We start from the raw sequence: 23,536 nt of genomic DNA, 5'->3' as shown, positions 1-23,536 counted from the left end.
AAAAAAAACAAAAAAAAACACTGGATAACCAAACTTTACTACAATAAGCACAATGAACCGCGCCGTTTCACACGCCACGACTTGTGTCTTCCCTCCTCTCCTTTACCAGCCACATGATGTGATCAGCAAGATAGTCCATGTATGTAGTAGGTTTGTTACCTCAGGAGGTGGCTGTCGCCCTCGTACGGGTAAAGAGACCGAGTCCTTCCCCCCCCCCCCCTTCCCTAGTAGTTGTTTCGCATGACCCAACGTAACCTCGAAGGACCCGGCCGAAACCACCAGACTCGGCCGTGATATTCATTCTCTTGAGTCGGTCAACCCGACCCACTACAAAAAGCTGACGCCGCTCAGGATCGAGATCAATCAAAACCAGCTCCCTTTCCCCCTCATTCTTTTCCCCTGTCATTCTCTCCGCCCAAAACAATCAGAAAAAAGACATACAATGTTTTACTCCTTTCTTGAAAGAGACAAATCACCAATCGTATCGCTACTATGATAGATACCCATCCGCAGAAAACTGCCCATCAATTGCAAACCTCGATCCCCCAAAACCTTGAAATGTGATGCCTGGAAATGTAGTAGTGAGTGGTTTGTTGATCAGGGACATGGGCTCAGTTCACCGAAACTAAATGGAAACTTCATATGGACTAAGTACTTATGATGGTGACTGACATGGGGCCCGGCCTTGGTCCCGGGACGCTCGCCGGTTGGACGAGCATGCCTTGATAAGGATGGCCTTCTTGGCTGGGCTGGCTGGCGATCGTCCAACAATTCCCCCTCCTGAAAAGCCAAGGCGCCTGAATGCCCTCATTGTCTAAGTTCGACACTACTCGGCTAGAGTGGGTACCTGACGTAGAGGTACATCATCTTAACCCAGGTCCAGGATGTTGATCACTTGGGAGCTTCATCTCACAGCTGCCGGGCAAAAAAACTAGGGGGCTCGTGGACCTTGTCAATACTGGCGTGGCTCATAAGTGAGCATCGAGTCTCTTCTCAATTGATTTCGTATTATCATGTACTCATACAGATATACACGGACAACCACGTACTTCGGTGAATCACTTTTTGACTTGCATCTCTATGCACTGTCCGTTAATGTCGACCCCTGACTCCCGGCCTATCTATCAAACCAAAAAAACCATTTGACGCCCCATTCCGAACCAGCCAGCCCAGAATCCTATAAACTCCTCCCCCAGACTTTTGATAGTACATGCATGCATCTGTGTCGAGTCGTGTAGTGTGTAGTCGCACTTTCGGCCATCCGAGCCTTCTCCAGGAGTGCGCCATTGTTACATCGATCACTGGCCCTTATATTACACCCTATGTTGGTGTTTGGTCCTCGCCCGCCTTCGCTTTCATCGTGACCAGCGTCTCTAGACCTGACCATTCGCGAGTTGTGCAAATTTGTCGCCCACCTATGAATTTCCCCATCATTAGCACCCGGTCTTTTGGGGGTATGTACATATTTCCAAATTGGTTGCTTACCTCAGGATTGGCCTTGACAAACGGCAGATCAAAGAACATGTACCTCTCGTTCCTGGCCAGCTCAGCCACCGTCGATAGTAGGCCCCATGGCTGCGGCCAGTAGCCGAGTAGGCGCTCCAGCAACGCTCGTGTGATTTGCTCGCGAACCTCCGTCTCCTCCGGGTCCGTCAGGTCATGCGCAAAGACATGCAGAAGAAGCTCCCTGAAGAACGGCACGTCTGGGCTGACTCCTTGCAGGTGGTTCACCATGCTTAGGATGAGGTAATATCGTGCCTCCGGACCCAGCTCGAGCAGCAGCATAGACAGTATTAGGACAGACGGGGCATCTGGATCAAGAGCTTGCTGACCCGCCTGCTTGTGACCGATGTATGACGTGAGGGCGTCGATGACAGCAAGGTTGGCGTGGATGGTGAGATACCCGAAGCCTGTCTTGCCCTCAGTGCGTGTGGTGGCGTGCGTCAAGTGCGCAATGGCGTCCTCGGATGGCCCATTCTCAAGAGCTGAGTTGAGCATGTCCAGCAATCCCATGCTTTGCAGGAAGTTGGCGGCCTGCTCCGGCCCCTGAGGTACTGCATCCCGACTCTCCATAGAGCTCGATCCCTGTTCCAGCGGATCAGGCAGCTTGTTGGCCGATGCCATGAGGACGGTGTTGATAAGCTGTGTACAGTGAGGCGGGATACTGGCCAGTATAGCCGCCGAGTTCGCAGCCACATAGTGCGGATAATCGTGCTCCAGCACGATCAACAGCTTGACAGCCGTCTCGTAGAGCTTGCTGGCGGTTTCAGACAGCTCCAGATGCTTCAGCGATTCTCCCACAAAATCTAACAGCTGTTTGAGGAGTTTGGTGTAGGCATCCCATCCTGGCCCAGCGCCCAGCTTCATGATCTCGGGCAAGAAAGCTCGATGGTAGATGAGAGCCATCCATCCGTAGACGAAGCCGGGGATGAGGCTGGGTCCGAGAGCGTTGAGCCTTGCTGCCATCTTCAGCAGGGCACGTCCCCAGTCGGCGCTGCCTTGCTCTTCGAAGAAGGCCTTGCTCTCGAAGATGAGGTCGGAGAAGAATCTGAAGAAAACCCGTTGGTTGAACAACTCTGCCCTCTTGACGGTGTGCAAGTTGACAATCATCGTAGCCAGAACCCAGGCAGACTCAATGAGCCAAATCGGGGTCACTGCGCCGTCCTCGAACTCCCCACACTTGGCGAACTCCACTATGAGCTTCGTCAGGGCGTCAACGAAGACAAACGCCTCCTCGATCGAGATGCCCGCGGTGACAGCCTGTTCTACATGCGCCACGGAGCTGTCCAGGGCAACGCGGATGAACAAGAACAGGTCATCCTTGGAACGAACGACATCGCTGTCCTGCATTTGCTTCAAGAAGTTGCGCACGAGCTTATCGGTCATCTGAGCACTGCGGAAACGATTGACCCACTCCTCGAAGACGTATTCCATCTGTTCCTGGCGTGCGAAAATCCTGTCCTCGCGTGTCTGTGTTGATATCTGTTGCGCGCGGACAGCGTCCAGGACTGACTTGAGATGGTCGCCGCGCGGTACCTCGTGATCTTCCATGATCCAAGCATACGCCGCGTCGACACTAAGGCCAAGATTTGCGAAGAGTGCCATCGGGACATCACTGAGGATTGTCATCTTCACGATCTCATCCAGTAGATGCAGCCCTGCCTGATCCTTCTGCCTGATGTGTCGGGCAAGTGCCTCATCAAGTGTGCGCCAGTCGAGGAACTCGGTTCCCGCAAAGGCTTTGATAAGAGGCAGGCGAAGGAATCTCTGCGGTGTCTCGAGGCGCTGGAAGAAGTTCTTCGCGTAGTCGCTGACCGCAGGACCCAGCATCCGGCGGAGGGTAGTAAGAGCATGGATGAAAGTCTCCAAGACAAGGTTGTCCTCAACGGGGCCGACCAGTGCCTCGCACATGGACAACATTACGAAGGTAATATAATCCTCAGACGTATTCCGCGTCTTAATGATCACGGAGATGAGGGCATCCATTGTCTCGAGAACAGCATGGCCCCGCGGAAGCTCGTCATAATGCTCCTCCGACGCCTCGGTCGCCGCCCTCTGCAAATCCTGGAAGAGCTTCTGGGTCCTCTGGGCAAGAAGACCAAGATCAGGCCCACTGGCAGCAGGCTGTCGTCCATTTGTCAATCCGGCATGGCCATGAGAGTAGCTTGGAGCGTGTCCAGAAACCGAAGGCAGTGAAGGGGTCTCAGCAGGGGTAGGGATGGCCGGCAGAGAGCTGTATTGGTCTTGCAGCACTTCGTTGGCCATAGACCTAGTCGCGTCTGATGTGGAGGCGATATGTGACGGGGTGTTAGTAGTCGAAGCTGGATGAGGTTGCCGCTGGAACTCCTCGTAGATGGCCATTTGCTCGGGATTCAGCCCGCCCATGCTAGGTGCCATCTTGTAAGGGTCGGGCATAGTCATAGCCCACCGATTCAAGGAAGCATCGACGTATGGCTGATTCGGTCGTTGCATCCGGTGGCGACGTCGGGCTTCCACCTCCGCTTCAATCATTTCCTCAATCTCGGGAACGGCCCGCCTCTCAGCTGCCTCCTCTATGACGCCAGACGCAAGCTCGAGATTGGAGTTGACACACATGATAATTGTGCCTTCTGGTAGACCTCCAACAATATCTCCCGAGAGCTGGCGCATATAGTTGGTGAAATTGGCGCGGAGTGGTTCCTTGCTAGTGACAAGTGCCAGGCTGCCCGCAGTCGCCTTCACCATGCTAATGGCACAGTTTCGCACACGGTTCTCGTCAGGCTCGGTCGCGAAGTCCTTGCGTATCATCTGTTGCGTGCTGATAGCCGCAATAGTGACGGATCGGTCCACGACAGGCTGAATAATATCCTGCAAAGCCTTGTTGAAGGCCGTGTGGACGATGTCACGCAGGCGACTGCTGCTGACGACCATCTCATTGCTGGGAGGAATGATCAGGCGAGATCCGAGGTCTGGTATGGAGGGTACAGCGACCTGAGGCAGCAGATTGCTGACCACACGTTGGCCGATTCCATTGAGAGACAAATTGTCGAAGGCCTCCAGTCCATCGGCCTGGGGAACCTGTGCAGGTTCTTCCAGGACCACACGATTCAGAATTTCTCCGGATGGCTCGATGCTCTTGTGGTCCAAGTTTAAATTCTTGCACAATACTTCGATCTCGAACTTCTGGTTGAGTTTGATGTCTGCATTGTGGTATAGCTCGATCAGAAGGTGGATGATATCCATCAGCCAGGGATTCGGTGGACGGAACACAGTTGACGCTTTGCCTTGGTCCAGGACCTTGCACACAAATGGGATGACGACGATTAGCCTCTTCGTATCGTGTGCCTCGATGAGTAGCTGCTTGAAGGCGATATTCTGATGTCGAATAGGCTTATCCCGTGCTAGAGTTAGCATGCCCAGCCAGCCACCCAGGTTCTTCAAGTGGGCTCGCTCCGTCGCGCTGTGCATTGTGCCCTCCGAGTTGAGCAATTGCGAAACGCAGACGAGGGTAGCCCTTTGGATCTCGGCCCACAGCGAGTTGTCCTCAAATAATTTGACCAGATCGAGGTACATCTGGTGAAGGTTCGGCTGCATTTTGGCGCGCTCTTGGACTAGGTGTATGGCAAACCACTGCTGGTGCTTGCGTTCCACCGAATCACGGATCGCATCGAAGCGAGAGCGCAGTGAGGACTGATCGATATTGTTAAGGTTGAACTGGATCTTGTCCTGGTCATCGTCTGTCGGGTCTACGAAATCGACGCCGTAGGGAGGAGGTTCCACGTTGATGGACGCAAAGGGCGCAAATTGCGGCTCAATGGCTTCCGAGACATTGCCGTTGGTAAGGGCTTCGAGACCACCATTCGACAGACGTGCTGGCCCTTCCTCGCTGACGCTGACGCTGACGACGGCCTCTGCCTCCTTGAATGCTTCCGTCCCCTGCAGGCTCTTGATCTGCACTAGTTGCTGACAGAAGCCTGGCCACTCCGGTAGACGACCGTACATCTTGCTAAGGGCCTGCAGACCAAATCTGTACATGTTTTCCTCTGCAGCGTACTCCCTGAAGGACTCGAGGATCATGCCAAGACCAACATTCAGGGGAATACCATCGATAAGTTTTCTGGAAATCATACCCCCGAAAAGAACTGCCGTAGTTGCGAGGGCCTTGGTAGGATAGCTGATGAAGTGCATGTACTCGTCGAAGAGGCCGTGAATCATACAAGCGAAGATGTCCTGGTCGAGGGGATTGCGGGAATGTTTGTAGCTGTCCAAAGCCCCGACGACGTCCTTCACTTCAATCTGTTCATTATACATGCTCTTGTAGTGATCCTCCATCCTGGCAGTAGCAGCAGGCGGGAGGTGGTTGCCGTCCTTGCCGTTGGCATCAATGACGTCGTCGTACTCGCCTCCATAGTTGATCAAGCGTGGGTACGCAGTCATGCAAGAGCGTTGACAGCCAATCCAGGCGGGCGTCTCGGGAGGCAGGAGCCCGGTCAACACATTCAGGAAACTGAAGACAGTTTTGACCTTCAGCGGGGTGGTCCTCAGGATAGGGTGCCCTTCCTGCGTGGGACGCTGGAACTCGCTCTCGCACTTGGCCTTGATGTTGACAAACTGAAGCAGCGCTGGCGCAAGCTCGGCACTCCTGGCTGAATTGGCCCTAATCCATTGCTCGAGGTCGAGCTGGCCCTCACCATGACCGAAAGCCACAAGGTCCAGCCCGAAGCCGTTGAACTCGTGGATAAAGTCATCGAGCCAGCCGTGATTGACGGCCTGCTCAAAGTATAGCGGTAAGTCTGTGGCTCGGATGGCATGCGTCTCAAGGAGCTTTTGCTTGACGAAATCTTTATCCTTTCGCCAGAGGCTGTCTAAGGCGAAGTCATATCCATCTTGCCTCTTGTAAAGAAAAGAATCGAACAGAGAGTTAAGGGTTTCAACCGCCAGACTGGGCCAGGGCTTCGGCACGCCAAATGCGGATACCACAAAGATGTGCAGGTTGGGGACAACAACGTCGTTGAAAAGGCGCTTAGCCTCTGTGCTCTGGGAGGCATGAACCGAGCTCAAGGCGACATCGAAGACCGCTGACAACGCATCGACCGAAACGAGTGGGTGCCTCGCGGCATGCTCTGCCACCTCACGTATGGCAGGTGGGGACTGTGCGTACTCGGCAAGGGTAAAGGTTGGTCGCAGGCCAGGGATTGTGCTCGCGTCCAACTGCTCCGGTGAGAGGCTGCCAAAAGCGCAGATAAAGGACAAATGCGCATCCGCGTTGGCCCAGTTCCCACCCCACAACCGCTGGATGTCAAAGTCAGACGCGCCGTCCTGCGCAACCAAAAGAAGGGCGCGATAGAGGCGCAGGAACTGGGGAGATGATATCCGCGCGCTAGGCTGGTCAAAGTATGAGATGACATCTTGCCATCTGAAGCCAGGCGGCAGGACTCGTTGCAGACCAGCAACCAGGGCGGACGGGTTGTGTTGAGGCTGGGGTGTCTGACTGATTGTGGTAAATGTGAGCGCGTTCGATACTTGCTCCTCGGTGAGTGGAATCGAGGAGGGACGGTCTCGCAGGAATCGGGCGCAGGTTTCTTCGTCTCGCGTGAAGTCGGGCCCGACTTTCTGAATGTACGACACAAGCGCGTTGGAAGGCTTGTCCACCAGCAGTCGGTTAAGATCCAGAGCCGCCAGCAACTCTGACGGGGGAGGCAGGTCGAGCAGGGCATATCGACTCTCAATTCTGGACGTGAGTTCTCTATGCGAAGCGGAGTTGAAATTGGGAGGGTGATGTTGGATGAGCCGGTCAACGATGAGAGCGAGGAATTGGGGGCTCAAGTCTTGATGGTCGCCCTCAGGCTGGGATACAAAGTTGAGGAAGGTGGGGAAGTTGGTCGAGAGGATCGCATCAGCTGGAAGGAGTGTTGTCAGTCAAGCAAAGTCAAGACAGCCAATCTGGTGGGACTTGTGACACGCCGCTGTGCTGCTGTCGGGTCACATACCTTTTGTTTTCAGATCAGGCCTAGTGCCCAGCTTGAAGGCCAAGGCTAATATGGTCTTCTCCAGCGCATCCAGCCTGAAGTGCTCCATGAATGTCGACAGATCAAAATCACGGAAGATATCCTCAGTCCCTGTCTCGATAGATTCGGAGATTTTCGTAGCCTGGTTGGCATCGTGGGAGATCTTGCGCATTTCTTCCTGAAGGAGAGAGTAGTTGCCCGGATTTGCTGCACCGCCAGTGGGCCTATTCAGACCAGGAAAGATCTGAGGCGCACTGGCAAGCACCAGCTTGGTGAAGTATTTTGTAAAGACCTCCATGCCGTGGTCATCTAGGAGCTGCATGTGGAAGTGATCTGTCAGTTGCGCCAACAGCAAGAATGGGAAGAAGGTGGGTGACAAGAGGCCTGGCCGGACAAAGCCCTAGCAAGGGAAACAGGCTGAATGCAGGCTCCAGGCTTGATGCTGGGTGGAATTGACCCTGCGGGCAGAGGGGGGGGGGGGGGGGACGTCGTACCTTGTTCAACCTTTTCCTCCTATTTTCGTACTCGACAGGATCGTCCTCCTTGGTCTTCAGGGTGCTTAACAGCACTGAGACCTGGGTAGCGGCGATCTTGGAGAGGCCGTAATTGCCAGTGGGACTGCTGGTACTTGGGCTAGCACCTGCACCCAGCACACCAGCCTGTGAAGGATGTGGAGAGTGGCTGATCCCAGTCTGTAGACCTGTGGAAGGAGTGGGAGAAAATGTTCCCGACGGTCGTGGGAGCATGAGTGATGAAGAGGAGGGGAGCAGGCGTAGACGGTTCTGTTATCCGTGACTGGACAGGACAGAGCCGCGCCTCTGCTGCTGGGGTAGCCGTTGAGGTATGATCGAGTGGAGTCGAAGGAAAGGTTTATCGACAGGACCGGCGCATATGTGGCAGCTATCGTTGCGATGGAAGAACGGAGAGGGTGGCAGAGATGAGGAGAAGAGAGAGGCGGCAGTGGTGAGAAGTTCTGTGTCGTCGATTTGTCAAACTCAGAGAGGTGTGTCGAAGCGTGTCTTCAGGTTTGCTGCAGGCGAGAGAGTTTAGGGTTGCGCAACAACAAAGCAAAGGCAGGGCAGGTTGCGTCGAAGGCTGTGTGACTGTGGCAAGCTGTCTTGGGCTGTTGGATGTGGAAGAAGCTGTCACAGGGCAAGGGCGCACAGCTTCGCAGGGTTGCAGTTGTGCAGTTGTGCGCAAAGGATCGGTATAGGGAGGGTCAGCGAAGGGGAGCTGGTCAGGGAGATGACGAGGTGTGGGAAGAGGTTATCAATGGGGGATGAAGCTGTCAGTAGAAAATTCGACCAGGGAGGTACCAGAGTTGCAGATGTTGGGGTTCGGATGGCAGTGTTCTTGGTGGATTGGTTGTCTCAGGTCGAGCTTTTACTTTGCCGATCTCGAGTTGAAGTCTGCCAGTCAGCCAGCCAGTCAGCCAGTTCAGCGGCGGTGGTGCTCCAACGGCTACTCCAAAGGTGTGCAAGCCTTGTGAGGCATGGTCTGTGCGCTAACTACAGCCAAAGGGGGGAAGGAGAGAGGGGGCAGGCATCTGAGTCAAAAGTTGGTCCAAGCTCCTGCTCCACCATACGAACCCTAACCCTCAGATCTCTTTCACCCCCCATTGTTTGGGAATTTCTTACTGAAGTTGCTGCAGTATTTAGGTGGGTTATCACCTGAGGGCTTACCGCATCCTTTACTCTCTCAAAGTCTACCATGGTACAGGAACGTTTTCATATCCGGCTCAATTAGGAGGCTAGAAAATAACAACACATTGTGTGACAACTATCGTATCTGAAAGCTTGTGTGAAACCAATAAAGCTGGTTTCTCCGTGCCACCATTCTGACTTGTACATTCAAAGCTCACTGCGGTAGCTGCTGTATGCCGTGGTCCATAAGCTAAATATATACACACATTTCGGCAGACTTCATTCAGCTGGGCGTGAGATGTTGCCTGAAGTCGTAGCGATTTTCCGGGGCAGCTCAGGAAATGTCGGCCAAGGTGGGGTCTATCCACCGGCACCGAGGCACTGAGCCGCCGGGCAGGAAGCAGGAGCAGGTAGCGGGAGCAGGCAGGATCAAGCGATTGTGCAGTTGGCAGGTGGGGCAGGTAAAGGCGTGGCCGGGGGGAAGCGCCAAGGTACGTACATACTACTGCAGTATGTACAGTAGCGCCATAGGCACGCGACATGGCTCGTAGTTGCTGTGCCAACTCCACCGAAATAGTAATGACGGTCAACACCTCCCAGCCTCCCACTTATCCACCTGGAACCATGATCCACTTCTTCAGGTTCAGTCCAGGCTGGCTACGTTGGTCCCCTACCAGCTTCGACTCGAGGAATATCCATTTCAGATCTGTGCCTGGATTCATGATCACCGTCTTCCTTGTTTTTCTTTCGGTCGTCCTTTCTCCATCCTCTTTCAATCGTGACGACATTCAGAGCGTATCGTCAATTTTCACTTTTCTCATATCTCCTTAAGCAGTCGACACCGCTCCATTGCCAGTCTCGTGCCTGCAGACGTGCTCGACGTCGATCGACCCGCTTAGCCCTTGGACACTGAACGCAGCAAAGAGAAGGCGTCTTTAGCGACAGATTGCTGGATAGCAGATAGCCACGATGCCGGCAGCAACTGAAGGGCCCACGGTGGCTCTCTCATGTATGGACACGCTCTTCTCACCTTGCTAAGCTCTACACCGACTCCGTACTGATATACGTTTATCCTTCTAGTTGCCAACAATTTCTGGGGAAAAGAAGATGCGGGTGTCACGCCCATGCTTGAGCGTATGCATGCTGCCAAGCAGACTTGTGACGAACTTCGCTCATTCTATAATGGTAAGATCTCTCGAACGCGAGCGCGTGTTCATAGTATAATCGGACTGGCTGACACGGCAATTGGCAGCACGAGCATCGATCGAAGAAGAATATGCCCGCAAGCTGCTCTCACTATCCCGCAAAGCACTAGGCTCTCAGGAGATGGGAACACTGAAGACATCACTGGACACACTCCGTGGCGAGGTCGAGGGCATGGGAAAACAGCATCAGAACAATGCCGCCCAGATGAGGTCGGAACTTGAGGAGCCTTTAACGGCCTTCGCTGGAGGTATGAAGGAGCGACGGAAGATCGTGCAGAACGGTATCGAGAAGCTCTTGAAGACCAAGCAGCAGCAGACCCAGCAGGTTAACAAGGTGAGTCACGCGCACACACTTTCGGCCCGGCCTCTAGTGTCTAACGCCTGCAGACCCGGGATCGGTACGAGCAGGAGTGTCTTAAGATCAAGGGCTACCTCGCACAAGGCCACATGGTCATGGGCCAGGAGGAGCGCAAAAACAAGGCGAAGCTCGAGAAGACCCAGATCAGCCTGGCCACTTCGAACCAGGAGTACGAGAATGCTGTCAAGGCCCTAGAAGAAACCACTGTAAGGTGGAACAGGGAGTGGAAGGCTGCAGCAGACAAGTTCCAGGACCTCGAGGAGGAGAGGCTCGACTTTACCAAGAGCAGCCTCTGGACCTTTGCCAACATCGCATCCACCGTCTGCGTCAGTGATGATGCATCATGCGAGAAGATCCGTCTCTCATTGGAGAAGATGGAAGTTGAGAAGGACATTATCCACTTCATCCGTGACAAGGGCACTGGCCAGGAGATCCCTGATCCACCGAAATACATCAACTTTTGTCGAGGGGATGTAGACGCACAGTCCGAGATCTCTGAGGACGAGGCTTATTCTGTGGCACAATTCCCTCGGAGCATAAATCCTCTTTTCCGATCCTCGTCACCACAACCCTCCACCTACGAATCTCACCACGACCCGACATCTGCTCTGGCCCGAGAGCTGGGCCATGGGGTTGTCGGAACACCTCCCGGGAGGGAGCAGGCAGTCACATCCCAAAAGGCACCAAAGGACACTTCCAGAGATTCTCGGGAATTCCAGAGACAAATCCAGCCACCAGAGGTGAGTGATGTTAAAGCGGACGAGGCAGCTGTCAATGTCATATCTTACGAGGCGCGAAGGGATTGTCTCTGCCTTGCATCTCCAGGACGACTTTGGCCGCTGCTGCGTGACGATAGGATGCAACAGATAACTAACGTTATGCAGTTCGACCCCAACGAGTTCGCACCTGTTCCTCACGACCCCTATCCCATGGACGGCATGACGATGCTCTGCAGGCCTAACACTCATAACGGCTCGGACCTAGGGTCTCAGGTCAGCGCAACTTCAGTCTCCGACCGACCGACCAGCAGAGATGAGCGCAGCGATTATTCCTTCTCTAGCCACGAACCGACGAGTGGAGCTGTCTCGCCTGTTAAGCAGGACCCGGTGATGTCCCCAGTCTCGCCCGCGCAAGAGAGAGACAGGAAGGTGCTGAAGAAGAAGAGCGGCTTCTTCCAGAACCACAGCCCCTTTGGCCGACGCAAGAGTATCAGGGACCCGAAAGACCTGTCAGGAAACAGCAGAAACACCTGGCATGGCGGGAACAGCAATCCTGGTCCCAACCGTCAGTTCCATGCAGGCGGATCAAGCCAAAGTTTGTTGGCCGATAGGGCAACTGCCAGCCCCGATCCGATCGATGCTAATGCTGATGTTGCAATCAATGTTGGCGATAATGTGCTCCCCGTAAAGCTGCCAGGCCGGCAGAAGCCCGCCGCCGAACCAGAACCTCAGGATGACGACCCAATTGCACAGGCACTGGCAGAACTGAAGGGCGTAGCCGTCAACAAGCAGTCGACAGTTCGCATGTCAGCGGATCACTACCACGGCATCGCGACTCCCGCTCCTGGCGCCCAGCCATTCTCAAGATCAGCACCCATTGGGGGCCCCAGCAATGCGGCAGCTGGGATGCGAGGGACGCCACCGCCCTCTTATGACCAGCCACCCCAACGACTGGGTGTTCCGTCCCCTGCAGTCACCTCGAGAGCCATGAAGGAGACGTCGCAGAAATATACCCAAGGGACACGGAATCTTTTCACTGGAGATCGGCCTGGATCTGGTAATTATCGATCGTCTTCTCGTCCAGCTACTCGTGGCAATGATATGCCCCGAGCCGCGTCTCCGGCAGCGCCGAGAAGCGCGTCTCCCAGACCGGGTATGTATCAGGAATCCGCGTCACCGAATACGTATGCAAATAGTCCACGCGGAAGCACGAATTCTCGACATGGCTCTGTCCAAATGGACAACCATTCATCCCAGGGTTTCTACCGCCAAAACTCGCCGAACGATATGCCCCGTGCAGCATCACCTGCGCCATTCCGTGGCGGAGGGGACTACGGGCGTCCTGCTAGCCGGGGCGACTATGGTCGGCCTGCCAGTAGGGCTGGTAGTAATCTTAGCAACGGCCACCCTGATATGGCACGAGGAATGTCACCAGCGCCGACAGACGATGGCTATAGCGGCTCTATGAGAGGCCGAGGCGGGCGGCCTGGTACGAGCCAGGGCAACCGAGGCATGAGCCTCTACGAACCTCAGGGGCAAATCGCGCCGACGTCAAGACAGCGCAGCAAGAGCGTTGCGGATAGTGGGAAGCATTACACCAAGGATGGCCGGCCAGTTCTGCATTTCGGTAAGTGTTGTCCGTCAATTTGCGTGGCGTCTGTTTGCTGACTGACCAACTTCGCAGCACGTGCAATGTATATGTACCAAGCCGCAATCCCCGAAGAACTCGGTTTCAACAAGGGAGACATCCTCGCCGTGCTCCGCCACCAAGACGATGGCTGGTGGGAGGCCGAGGTCCACAGCGCGAACGGCCACAGCGGGCTGGTCCCAAGCAACTACTTGCAACCCATCTAGGTGCATCACCAGCTTATGCCACGTTCACGCGTTTATTGTTTGCTTTCTTTCTCTTGTTTGATGTTGGTAAACAGCCCACGAGCTCCATCAGCCATATTTTAGCATTCAAAGCGGGGGGGGGGGGGGGGGAAGGCATCTTTCTTTTTACACATGATTACTGAACAGTCTGAACACACGAACCATGGTCCGTTTACGTGACGAGAGTGGCACGTGGGTAGGCAGACTTGTCATATTTCTTAAGCTTGTCTTTGTTTCAGGGTTTGTGCAAACGAAGAGGGGGGGTATGGCTTTGATGTTTATAGGAGGCCTGAAATGATGATATCCATGGTATATCTGTATGAAAGGATGAGTTACGGAGAAAATGCATGCGAACACTTTAAATTGATGCTTGTATCTTGCCTCCCCTGTGTGATTGTATTATATTTGGCCAGCCCTTCAAGAGGATGCTCCGAGATTGTACTTCTCAGAGCAGCTCGACCTTTGAACCCTAGAAGAGACAGATCAATTATAGTTATGAGCTCCTTTCGCTGCAGCCTTCAGAGAGATCAGACTGTACTGAGATTGTCATGGTTTTCTTCAGGGACGTCCGCGAGAAAATGTCGTGGCGCCTCTACCCTGTGTTGCTAGAGGACGAGCTTGGTGAGGAAGACCCTTAGAGCTGCTAACACAAGGATGAGCTTGGAGGTTAACCCTGAGCAACCCTAGCTGCAAGACTATGACGTCGAGTTAGCCATTTCCCAGGCTCCATCCCGCGCGACTAATAGCTTTCCAGCAGCACATCGGCCCACATTGCCTGGCCTACCTTCCCAGTGAACAATTGTCACCACATTCGCCTACTACAGCATACAGCCTCTCTCGACACGCGCAATACACCCCTTCCCAATCACCCACCCATAACATCGTGTCTCGCGACGCGGCACCTGCCGCTTAGTTTAAGCTCCCAGTCGCAACACGCCACAGAATGGATCTGGTGAGCAGCGGCGCTGAGACGCTGCGCTCTGGGTACAATGCTACGACATACACGGCGGGTAGCATTTGGGGTGCTCTGACGAGCAAGACGGCCCAGCGGACCGCACTGACGAGTGTGTTGCTGGGACTGGTCTCGACATTCCTCCTTGGATGCGCGGCAGTCTCGTATCTGGCGTTCTATCATGAGTATCTTCCCGATCAGGTCACGACGTTGCCGGTGCATTTACAATATGGGTAAGTCTAGCGGCAGCTGTTTACTCTGGGACGGACTTGGCGGGGAGTAGTTGTGATTGCGGACTGACGATGGGTGGCGCTGTGGCAGATATGAGGTCAATCCCTACGGCCTTATTACTCTCGCAGACAAGAAGTTTGGCGATTACCAGGACTACGACATCTCCGTCACGCTGAATCTCCCAAACTCACCCGCCAACCTCGAGCGCGGCAACTTCATGCTCGCACTGCACCTCCTCGATAACCAACCCGGTGACAGCAGCCGTGTCATATTACCAATGACGAATCCAGTGCGCGTCCTGGAGGGGCGTAATATTCTCTACACCTCGACGCGTCCGGCTATCGTGCCCTACACGGATCCGCTGGTCTCCCTCGCCTCGCGACTGCTGTTCCTCGCCTATCATGTCTTCGTGCCGGCATCCGAGACCACTAGGCTGGTGGTCCCGATGGTGGAGCGCCTGGAGTTCAGGCCTGGCACCATGATGCCCACCACGCTCGTACTAGACGTCCAGGCTGGCCAGACGCTGCAGGTCTACAGCGCCTCTGTGACCATCACCGCACAGCTGCACGGACTACGGTGGTTTATGCACACGTGGTGGATCACGTCTTTCCTCCTCTTCACCGCGCTCTTCTGGCTCTGGGAGGTCTTTTCTCTCGGTATCACTATTCTCATCCTCCGTCTCATCTTCAACGGACACCGCGAAGACCGCAAGGTGAAGCAGGAACAGACAAGTCAACCTCCGCAGAAGATCAAGAGGGAAGGTGACTCCAGCGGCAAGACTCTTGACGACGTCCCTATGACGTTTCCGACATCCTCACAGCAGCCGCCTCTGCGCTACGACCCGGAGCCGGCTCACACCAACGACGTGACGGCGTCCACGCCGCAGGCAGATATGCCGCCGGCCGCGGGCGTGGAGGCGGATGATGAGTATGAGGATGCCGGTGTGGATGCCGGTGTGGACGAGTATGGTGAGGACGAAGGACGGGACTCGGGAATTGGAACGAGCTTTAGCGAGAGGGATGGGCCGGGGACTTTGCGGAGGAGGGCGTCTGGACGGCGAAATGATTCTTGAATACAGGCCATCTCTCATAACGAGATGGTTCGAGTCACAGCAACGACAGAGAGCATGGGGGAATCAAGAGAAAAGGCGTTTGGATTCGATCTGTTTACTAAGCTTTGTACCTGATACCCACCAATAGCACATATTGATTGATTCACCACGACTATGGGATTTGGTTTCTCTTTCATGCTGCCTATTGAGACTGCCTACCATTGTTATCCATAGATGTCCTGGAAGACCTCATCTGGACAGATTGGAGAACAAAACTGTGTCAATGATCCTTATTGTCTTCCTTATCTGCCAACAGCTAGCGAACTTCCCAAGGCAATTGAAGGGCTCCAAAAACTAACACAACTTGACTCCCAGGCGTCTGGCGCGCTAAAGAATGGGGGACGCCTTGGGTGGTGCCTCAATGTACAGTGGAAATTTTGGAGTGATAGGCTCAGGTACCCTGCCAGCCACCTTCTGCAGCATAGAGACATCTTGGCGTGTGACTAACCCCTCACTTGCAACCAGAGCAACACTGACTAGATCATCCCAGCAGACCAGAGAGACCTACCATCACCAGATCTCACCCATAGCGGGAGCTCTAGGCGATATCATCTGAGCCTAACCTCATCCTAAGGAACAACAGGTTGCTATCTTCAATGCTGCTGGAGAACTTGTGTTTATTTCAAGCACTCTGTCTGCACAGTGTAGGTGACCCCTAATGTACATGTACCATAGTAGCACCACCCCCCACAGGGTCGCAAAATAATAATTTTGGGGAGAAGGGGGGGGGGTTCAAAGCTGTTGTGGTGGGACGAGACAGGCTGCATTTCCACCGCCCAGTTTGTGAAAGCCAATCTGCAAGGTCAGTCCACTAAGAGCATTTGGATCCAATCGACTCTCTCCAACTCTGGTCTAGCCTGACGGGGGTGATCACCAAGCGCGTTCAAACCCGCATCGCCTTGCTACCTCACTGTCTGCCTCTACCTCTCTGCCTCCGCCTCCACTGCATCAGCATCAGCATCTGCTTCTGCTGCTGCTGCTGCTGCTGCTGCTGCTGCACCTGCCTAGCCTCAACCTTTGTCTTTTTTATGTTGTCTTTTCTCTTTCTTTTCTCCCCTTTCCTTTCTTTCGTCCCCCTTGGAGTCACCCCTTCGATATCGAGTCTCCCTTCAGGCGACCTGGACCTTGAAGTGCCCGTGCTGGTACAGGCCCCAGGCCAATATCAACAAGGCGACAGAAGATCTTGCAGCACCCAGGCCCTGACCTCTTCCCTTGTCCTCGGACCCCACATCAACCATTAACATTGGAGATTAGCAACTCTCCCAAAAGTCAACAAACAGTCGACGTCAGATTTTCTCCTTCTCCTGCTCCCAACTCCTTTTCTCAGCAGCTGCACCACCACCAGGCTGCTACTCTGAGCAACTCTAGTACCAACCACGACTTGGAGCACTTTGTACTTTGTGGATCAAGCAACCCTTCACAGTGGGCTTGTCAAGACCTCTCCCTGTTGCGCCTGACTGACGGTGGGGGTATGACCCAAGACATCTCTGCTCAGGCCCCGACTTGGACACACAAACCACCTCAAAACATTGGCTGTTATCCCATCTTCTCGGGACAATTACCACGACAACACATAAACACCAGACACAAAAGTAGACTGCACGCTGCAAGCACCATCGGAGTCCACTAGTGAGCAGACAAGATGCCCTGCTTCAAGGGCATAGCTGTCAGCATCCATGCCAATGGCAGCCCTCTCCCCGAGTATGGCATGCAGCGGCAGTCCAAATTCTCTCGGATCAACAGCTTCATCCCCGTCCCGTCCCCCACCCTGAGCGAGGATTCGGGCAAGACGGAGCCTGCCAAGTTCGCCATCTCGATAACATTATTGACACCTGGCCTGCCCATCCCTTACTCGACTCCGAAGCCATCGCCCGACCAGCCCGAGCCGACCCCGCAGTTCGCCGCCCTGGATGTGTCTTCAAGCAAGGCTGGCAGCGGCGTCCACCCTTACATCCCGATGACCAACTCCGAGAACGAGACAGTCGCTGCCTACATCTACTTTGACGGGCGGGGCAAGGAGGAGGTGGCCACGCTGCTGCGGCCGGGTGAAGAGACCTGGGTCAATAGCAGATGGGTTCAGGTCCCTGACGCAGAAGGCGGTGGCCTGGCAGAGAGGGAGTTCCTGTTCCGCGAGGTTGGCCTGGAGCGCTGGCTGAACGGCCTGGACCTGCAGGGCTCCAACACCCAGGAGCGCCTCGAGAAGCGTCGCCAGAAGTTCGAGCGCCGACGTCGGAAGCAGAGGGCCGAGGGCGGCGAAGCCTCTATGGTGGATGATAAGAAGCCCAAGGGTCATAGAGATACCCTGCGCTACACCAACGAGGCGTCGCCCGTCGAGGCGGTTCTGGATGATGATGATGACGACTCGCTGTCCGACTCCGAGGACGAGTTCCCCGAGGCTGCCGGCCAGATCAAGGTAGCCATGTTCCGCGTGATAGCCTCGGGCGAGATCAAGAAGGGCGAATACTCCCCACAGTTTGGTGCGCACGACGACGACGACGATGTGGACGGAGGGAACTCCAACGGTGTCGATGCCGATGTCGAGCATACGACCAGCTTTGCCAAACCCAAGTCGCTCGACCCCAAGACGATCAGCACCCAGACGGTTACCGGAATCGACGGCCCCGAGAAGCCCTACGCCACCTTCACCTTCTACTACCGCGGTGACCGTGAGTACTCATTCCAGCCCCTGCTTAACGCTGGCAAGGCGCCAAAGCTAACATGCTGTACAGGTCAACTGCAGAAGATGGGCGTCCTTCCGACGTCTAAGCCGCAGCCCACGACCACGCCTTCTGCGAAGCGGCGGTCTGGTCAGCTCGATCTGTCCAACCTCGGCCCCCTCAAGACCACCGGTACTGTGGGCTTCTCCGCGTTCAGGGACCAGGAGGCCGAGTCAACCAAGCGTAGGAAGTCCAGAATGAAGAGTAATGGAGCAGCAAGTGCTATGGACGAGGACAGTGAGGACGACGATGACGAGCCCGAGATCTTAGGCAAGATGGAGGATCTTGACGAGAAAGAGGTCAAGTCCAGCAGCGCCCCCGAGGATGCCAAGTTCACTGGTGAGCTGGCCGAGGGCGTTGATAGGATTCGAGTATGTATACTGCACTGCCCTACCTCTCGCCTTTGTTCGGCGCACACCCAAGTACTGACTTGATAACTACAGCTCAAACGCCAGCGATCGACCGACCTGGGAGGCTCTACACCCACCGATCAGAAGTCACCCACCCTCGGGGCCAGCTCAGCCGGCTCGCCACCCATCTCCACTGGCTTCTCCGGTCTTGGAAATATACCTGGTCTGCCCTCAAGCACCACAGCCTTTGGCAAGAGTCTTCCGGATGACACCATCGTCGGTAGTCCCCTCAAGAAGCAACGCGCCGGCCCTCTGGACAATGTCTCTCAGGCAGGGTCAGTTTCAACATCAGCGCCAGCAGCACCTGCTTCCCAGCTGAGCAGGGCCCAGCCAGACGAGGAAGAGCTGTGAGGAGTAAATCTCGCTCAACGAGGTGTCCTGCGGCTGGCATTGCCAGGCGTCTTGAGTGCGCTGCCCAGGCAACCTTGGATGTTTGATGTTATTTTCTGCAGGAAGCATTAAGACCTTCTGGCAACGCTACGCTAGAAGGGCTTGTGGATGTCGCTCCCCCCCCCCCCCCCAAGGACAATGAAGACTCAACGACACCCTTGGCTGACCTGCCAGCTACATCAACGCTACAGCTTGTGTATGGTTCGACGGCTTATTGTAAATACCAGAGTCGCAGAAAGGTTGAACGCTCACTCGACGGAAAGTGTGCGACGGCCAGTCATCATTGAGGAGGCTAGGGATTTCTGCAGCGTACTACGATAACGAATGCCCTTGAGGGTAAAAAAAATACCACCATCATGCGAGAGGGGCCTTTCCCGATATCGCAAGGTCAAGAAACATCATTTTCCTTTTTGCCTGGTGTCCAGGAAGCCACAGCGGTACGCGCTCGTGCACTCGAGCTCTTTCAAAACAGACGGGCAATTGCAGCGTTGGATCAAGGGATAGAGGGTCAGGATTACAACCGGTGACGTTGAAGGACGGATCGGTTCTGCTGTTCTCGTCTTTGAAGGCGAATCTGGAGCTCTAACAGACCTGTTGAACGGCGGGATGGCTTCGGCCACGGGGACACGGTCAAAGTTACGGCTGCAGGAGATTCTAGGATGCTAAACCTAGCTGACTGTCTGACTGTTTGGCCCCCTCCTTGACTTGATAAAGGCCCCGATGCGCGACCACAGACAGGCATGTATCTGAGGTTCCGCGTTATTCAGAGTTGATCAGTGGAAAGCAGGAAAGTCATGCTCATACCCGAAAGAATGAGAGCGGATACGTGTAATTGTGTCTGGTGAAAGAGTGGCTGGTCTCTAGTCTAGACTATCCGTCACAGCTGCAGATCTCAAATGGATACGGCGTAAACCGGATACGTTGATTGCCTATCTTGTCTTGCCTTGGTGAAACTATCAATCGCCTTTTCAAACGACTTACCAGCCTACACACGGCTTAGAAAGGGGGGGCCTCGTGGAAAGAAAGAAAAACGAGAAGGAAGCACATTATTCTACTTAGGCTAAATTCCGTGCTCTCCGCAACGACCCCTCGTCTAAGCATCAATATTCGCTGCACGGCGACGTTATCGCATGTAAGCCGGGCTAATCAGTATCCGCCCAAAACAGGTCCTAGCTCAACTCGATCTACACATTACGTCCTTGTTTTCACCCTATTCCACCTTGTAATTCCTATTTTACTCTTGTTGTATCCTTTTCCTGCTTGCCAGCCAACAAGCTTGTCTTACCCAATTGATGCCCACGTGACGTCCCTGCTCGACTGTAAGAGGCAGCACTGGCATTGAAAACATGCGCCCCTCCTCGCCCCTCGCTCTGCTGCTCCTCGGCAGCAGGAACCTCGGCGAGGCGCAGGGTTCCCCAGCTTGCATTGGCGACGATGGTGAGGGACAAAAACCCATGAAGGGTGACAAGAACGAGAAGAAAGGGGAATGCAGAAGCAGTCCGTTTACGGAGGAATACAAGAGGCATGTTGAGGGGTTGTTGGAGGAGTGGCATGTGCCGGGGTTGGCGATTGGAGTGGTGGATGGGGAGGACATTTGGACTGAGGTATGATGATTGGGTAATGATTTTGTTTGTTGAGATCTTGGTTCTCCGGTGACGGTATATATCTTCTCTCAGAGTGCAGAGAAATAGAAGGAGAGGGAGTAGTGTGCTTCCTTTGTCTAGTGACAGGAGCATGGTGTCTCTTCCATCCCCATCTTCACCTCCTTCTTCTTCTTCTTCTCCTTCTCCTCTATAACGCCAATCCCTCCGAGCACAATCTGGACTGCCCAGACTGACTTCCTCCTCCTTCCGTTGCTTACCCCCCTCTCAATAGGGCTACGGTCTGGCAACCCTACCCTCCACCCCAGTCACCCCAAAAACCCTCTTCTACTGCGCCAGCACCACCAAAGCCTTCACAGCCGCGATCCTCGCCATCATGATCGAAAGCGGCAACTACACCATCCCCTCCGCCCTCCCCGCCCCGGCCTCTCCTCTCTCCTGGGACACCCCGCTCTCCTCCATCATCCCAGACGACTTCGTGCTCGGCCCCTCCGACGCCTGGGCCACATCGCACATCACCCTCGAGGACGCCCTGTCCCACCGCACAGGCATGCCGCGCCACGACCGAGCCGGCTCACACATCCGCCGCGACGACACACCCGGCACCAACGCCACGCGCCGCAAGGCGTCGGTCCGTGACGGCACGCGGCTGCTGCGCCACCTGCCTACCAATGCGGCGCCGCGGACGAAATGGCAGTACTGTAACCACATGTTTGTCGCGGCGTCGCATGCGGTGCAGACGCTGGTGGGAGGCAGGCGAGGAGGGAGCGAGGAGACGGATGTGTGGCTGGGTGATCTGCTGCGGGAGTGGCTGTGGGAACCGCTCGGGATGAGGTCGACGTATTTTTCGCTGGAGGATGCGCTGGCGGCGGGGGAGAAGGAGGAGGAAGGAAAGCACCGGCTGGCTTCGGGCTACGCGTGGGATAGGCACGCGGAGCAGTTCGGACCAGAAGTGCCGTTTATGCCGACGGATGAGATTGGGGGCGCGGGGGCGATCATGTCGAACGTGGAGGACTACTCGAGGTGGATCCGGATGCTGCTCAGAGAGGAAGGCCCGCTGCCTCGAGAAGGGCACAGGGCAGTCAGGACGCCGCGTATCATCATGAACCCGGAGGGGTGGGCGGCAGTGGAGGAGGAGGAAGACGCAGGAAGTCCGCCGTACGACGCGCCCATGGCGTATGCGCTGGGATGGCAGACGAGTAGCTACCGGGGCCATCGGTTCTGGACACACTCGGGCGGCATGCATGCGTACGGGGCTGAGGTGTTCTTTTACCCGGATTTGGATCTGGGCATGGTGGTCTTGGGGAACACGGCCATCACGTCCAATGGGCTGGCGCGAAAGCTGATCTGGGACATGGTAGACGACAGGCTGGGCGTGCCGGTTGGGGAGAGGTACGATTGGGGTGCAGAGTACGTCTTTTGCTTGATTTTGATTTCTGTTATTTTCTTTTATTTTTCTTCTTCTTCTGGGTTTATCTGTATATCTACTACACATGGGAGAAGCCTTGCTAACTTGCCATGTGTCTTTCTCTCATGTCACAGCATGAAGAGCTACCAGGAGAACCTGGAGGCCGCCATCGACACCAGCATCGACAGGTTCTACCCCGACCGCCCAGAGCAGCCCATCCCGCCCACTCTCCCGCTCAAGGCTTACGAGGGCACGTACTTCCACCCGGGCTACCTCAACTTCACGCTGCAGCCCACCAGCGCACACGAGGGCCTGATCACGCGAGAGAACATCTCGCTCGTGGCAGTGCGCGCCGACATGACCTGGCCCACGGTCAACCAGTTCCAGCACGTGTCGGGGGAGTATTGGATGAACTTTGAGCACCTGAGGGACAGCCCCCACGGTGAAACCCTAAAGGGCTATTCGCTCGTGCAGTTCGTGGTCGGGCCGGACGGGCACGTGGACAGGATGGGCATCACATGGGTACAAGCCTCGCCCAATGGCCGGGATGTCATCGAGGGCCTTGTATGGTTCGACAAGATTGAATAGAACAGGAGGAAAATAGGGAAGGGCCATGAAGTGCTTTGTCCTGCGTCACTGTGTACATCTTTGTTAGCCCTTTTCTGTGTTTTGAAAGATGCCGAATTGGCTGGTAACAAGTAGTAAGAAAAGAAAAAGGATTGCAAAGATTCAGACTGTTGAGCTTGATATAAGTTGGATCAACATGGGTTTGACTTTCAGTTGGCCGTTCTTAAGAAGTGTGTTCATCATTTTGCAATAGGGAAAAGTTGAATAACGCGAGGAAAGGAAGAAAAAGCAAATGCCTACCTTGACGCTGGAGGCCCATGGGTATGCCATGGGCGCGTCGAGGGTTCAAGTGAGCCCCCGACGTCCAAGCTGGATGGAGTTGAACGACTTTGGTAAGAAAGGAAGAAAGGAAGAGGAAGAGGAAAAAGGCATTGCGTTCGAAAATTTCGAGCTTGTAGTTGGACGTGAGTGGGGCTGGGAGCAGGGGCTTGCTGCTTATCGATATGCAGCGTATGATAACCCCAACCCTCGAGACGACGTCCTGGCTCGTCTGAACAAGCTTCGCCCATTAACGTCTCGAAATGTTCGAGAATTTATTCTTTCCTCTAGGATGATATTAGTACGTATCTCTGGAAGAAAGTAGGTTTTAGTTCAATTCGTGTTTCTTATTATCAAAAAAAAAAAAAAAAAAAATTTGGCGTGGCATTTCCAGGGAACGAGGCAGCGCTCATTAGACATACTCCCAGCTCAAAAACCGGTGAAGAACTGGCATTTGGAAGTGACTTGTCGAGAACATTTTACAAAATGCGGGTAGCAATGGAATTCTTCTCCCATGAGCAGCACATAACGTAGACTTCTTGCGAGG

At 54.8% G+C, this 23,536-nt stretch overlaps 4 protein-coding genes across 4 annotated transcripts; 3 read left to right on the top strand and 1 right to left on the bottom strand.

The window, feature by feature from the left end:
• Positions 1-987: 987 nt before the first annotated feature.
• On the bottom strand, positions 988-8,233 carry M406DRAFT_281993 (Not1-domain-containing protein; the record flags this gene model as incomplete). Its single annotated transcript, XM_040918463.1, has 4 exons — positions 988-1,415; positions 1,486-7,379; positions 7,470-7,803; positions 7,982-8,233. 4 exons carry the CDS (start codon positions 8,231-8,233, stop codon positions 1,374-1,376), a joined length of 6,522 nt encoding a protein of 2,173 aa, XP_040772875.1. The 3' UTR covers positions 988-1,373.
• Positions 8,234-9,844: 1,611 nt separating this feature from the next.
• On the top strand, positions 9,845-15,539 carry M406DRAFT_295601 (uncharacterized protein; the record flags this gene model as incomplete). Its single annotated transcript, XM_040919201.1, has 7 exons — positions 9,845-10,139; positions 10,211-10,315; positions 10,383-10,669; positions 10,723-13,039; positions 13,097-13,236; positions 14,204-14,469; positions 14,558-15,539. Exons 1-7 carry the CDS (start codon positions 10,100-10,102, stop codon positions 15,537-15,539), a joined length of 4,137 nt encoding a protein of 1,378 aa, XP_040772874.1. The 5' UTR covers positions 9,845-10,099.
• Positions 15,540-17,220: 1,681 nt separating this feature from the next.
• On the top strand, positions 17,221-19,056 carry M406DRAFT_64975 (uncharacterized protein; the record flags this gene model as incomplete). The annotated part of the gene is made up of 4 exons (XM_040924908.1): positions 17,221-18,244; positions 18,308-18,717; positions 18,751-18,980; positions 19,026-19,056. 4 exons carry the CDS (start codon positions 17,221-17,223, stop codon positions 19,054-19,056), a joined length of 1,695 nt encoding a protein of 564 aa, XP_040772873.1.
• Positions 19,057-21,057: 2,001 nt separating this feature from the next.
• Positions 21,058-22,827, top strand: M406DRAFT_358134 (beta-lactamase/transpeptidase-like protein). The gene is made up of 2 exons (XM_040923805.1): positions 21,058-22,106; positions 22,239-22,827. The coding sequence occupies exons 1-2, from the start codon at positions 21,073-21,075 to the stop codon at positions 22,690-22,692; spliced, it is 1,488 nt and encodes a 495-aa protein (XP_040772872.1). The 5' UTR covers positions 21,058-21,072; the 3' UTR covers positions 22,693-22,827.
• The last annotated feature ends 709 nt before the right edge of the window (positions 22,828-23,536 follow it).

Source organism: Cryphonectria parasitica, assembly GCF_011745365.1.
Source record: "Cryphonectria parasitica EP155 unplaced genomic scaffold M406scaffold_8, whole genome shotgun sequence".
Taxonomy (NCBI): Eukaryota; Fungi; Ascomycota; class Sordariomycetes; order Diaporthales; family Cryphonectriaceae; genus Cryphonectria; species Cryphonectria parasitica.
This window is presented reverse-complemented; position numbering and strand designations above follow the sequence as displayed.

What these genes read in the sequence shown, in the direction of transcription:
- M406DRAFT_358134 (XM_040923805.1), top strand. Translation starts at nt 21,073, where the DNA reads ATGATCGAAAGCGGCAACTACACCATCCCCTCCGCCCTCCCCGCCCCG. An exon ending in AGGTACGATTGGGGTGCAGA is followed by an intron (nt 22,107 to 22,238) that starts GTACGTCTTTTG and finishes CTCATGTCACAG; the next exon opens with CATGAAGAGCTACCAGGAGA.